This window comes from Manihot esculenta, chromosome 4, assembly GCF_001659605.2.
Source record: "Manihot esculenta cultivar AM560-2 chromosome 4, M.esculenta_v8, whole genome shotgun sequence".
Lineage (NCBI taxonomy): Eukaryota > Viridiplantae > Streptophyta > Magnoliopsida > Malpighiales > Euphorbiaceae > Manihot > Manihot esculenta.
The window spans coordinates 4,422,100-4,423,832 of NC_035164.2; the positions used below are offsets into that span (position 1 = coordinate 4,422,100).

At 32.7% G+C, this 1,733-nt stretch overlaps 1 protein-coding gene across 1 annotated transcript; it reads right to left on the minus strand.

Moving 5' to 3' along the window:
• Positions 1–462: 462 nt before the first annotated feature.
• On the minus strand, positions 463–1,416 carry LOC110614042 (cyclin-dependent protein kinase inhibitor SMR10). The gene has a single exon (XM_021755491.2). It carries the CDS (start codon positions 1,122–1,124, stop codon positions 615–617), a length of 510 nt encoding a protein of 169 aa, XP_021611183.1. The 5' UTR covers positions 1,125–1,416; the 3' UTR covers positions 463–614.
• Positions 1,417–1,733: the final 317 nt, after the last annotated feature.

Consider the following 1,733-nt stretch of genomic DNA (forward strand, 5'->3'; position numbering starts at 1 on the left):
TGATCTCAAAACGTCAAAGTTTAATGAAAAATAAATATTAATAAATTTTTCTTAATAAAATTATTTTAATAATAAATAATTTTAATTAATTTGATCATGTGTGAGAGAGGGGAAAAGAGGAAAGAGGTAAAAACATTTGAGAATGTCCCAACATTTGAGAATGTTTGCTTTTCTTTATGAAGGTCAATGAACCCATTAATTTCTTGGCAAGAAATTCTCTTTTCTTTCTTTCTTTATTATTATTTTTTATTTATTTTTTTAATTTTATTGAAGTCAATGGAGAAAGAAACCCATTTTCTTGGTTCAATCTTGGAACTCGAAAACTCTCTTCAACAACAGCATAATATCTTATGGGGTCCATTAATGGAGGAATCCTATAACTAAACCTATCATAATCTGTACTTAATTTTGATAAGCTTCAGATTTAGATCTATAAGAAGCAACATTTGCAAGATAAACTAATGGAAATTTAAAGATCATGATCTTGTCATAGATGGGATACCATTTGTTTTGGAAATTTTCTCAGCAACCAAACAATGGAGGAGAAAAGAAAAGAAAAGACTTAACTACTGTAATTCAAATTCACAAGAAAGATACATAAAAATTTGAATTAATCAGTACCCTTTTGATTTGTTGTCGTTAATTTCTTGTCTAACTTTCTTAATCTTTCCACCAAGATCTGCACGAAGAGCTGGAGGGAACAAAGATTCAATCTCATTTGATAGATCAAGAAGGACTCTCCGGCGAGAAGATTTTCTTTTATTTGACGGCAGAGATTTAGGTTTTCTCGGTGCAGGTGGACATGGAAGAATTACTGGGATTTTCTGATCCAAAGATGTCGGAGTCTTGAATCCATCGTGGAGATCTTCTTCAATCTCGAATTCTCTTGTCGCCGGCAATTTTATCTTCAACGTAGAAACCAGGAACTTGCATTTATCTTCTTCTTCTTCTTCATCATCTCCATGGCCATCTCGTAAAGGTGCAACATCACACTCACCAGCTTCAAATTCCATCGTGGGTCGTACAAGAAAATTGAGTTCCACAGAATTCAGATCTTTGTCTGATAAAAACATCTCAGGATTTGACATCCCTATGACTGAAATTGATTTAAATTGGGAAAACATGATTCAAGAAACAAGACCCAGAAACCAAGTAGGATCAAGAAGACAAATATAATACGAGAATTAAAGAAAACAGACAAGAAGAGAGCTAGTAGAAGTGTAATGTGTTTGTTTCTTAAGCTTTGTTTGGATGTTAGCAATGGAAGTATTGACGAGGGAAAAAGGAGAGATAGAGAGAATATAGGAGTTGAGGGCGAAGGATCCAATGCAAGATATAGGCAAGATATATTGTCCCTTTCTTTCCTCTCTAAAAGACTGTTTCCGCTCAGAAATTAAGGGAAGGAAGGAAAGAAAAGGGTCCTTTTTAAAAAAATATATATTTTTTTATTTATTTCAGTCATTAACTGACTAAATATAAAAAATCTTGTTTAGGCAAGAAATCGCTTTTCCTCTGATCTGTACACACTTTGATGCATCTTTGCACGTGCTTTACTACAGAAACACCATCTGTTGTTAACGTGCATGTTAATCCTCATCACCTTTTTTCTCATTTCTCACGATATTTTAATTACCACCATTTCTCAATTTCTTCCTTTTGTAGGAAACCAACACTTTGTTCCACTCATGATTTTTAAATCTGTATAATTTTATCATCTGGAAAAAATAAAAAAT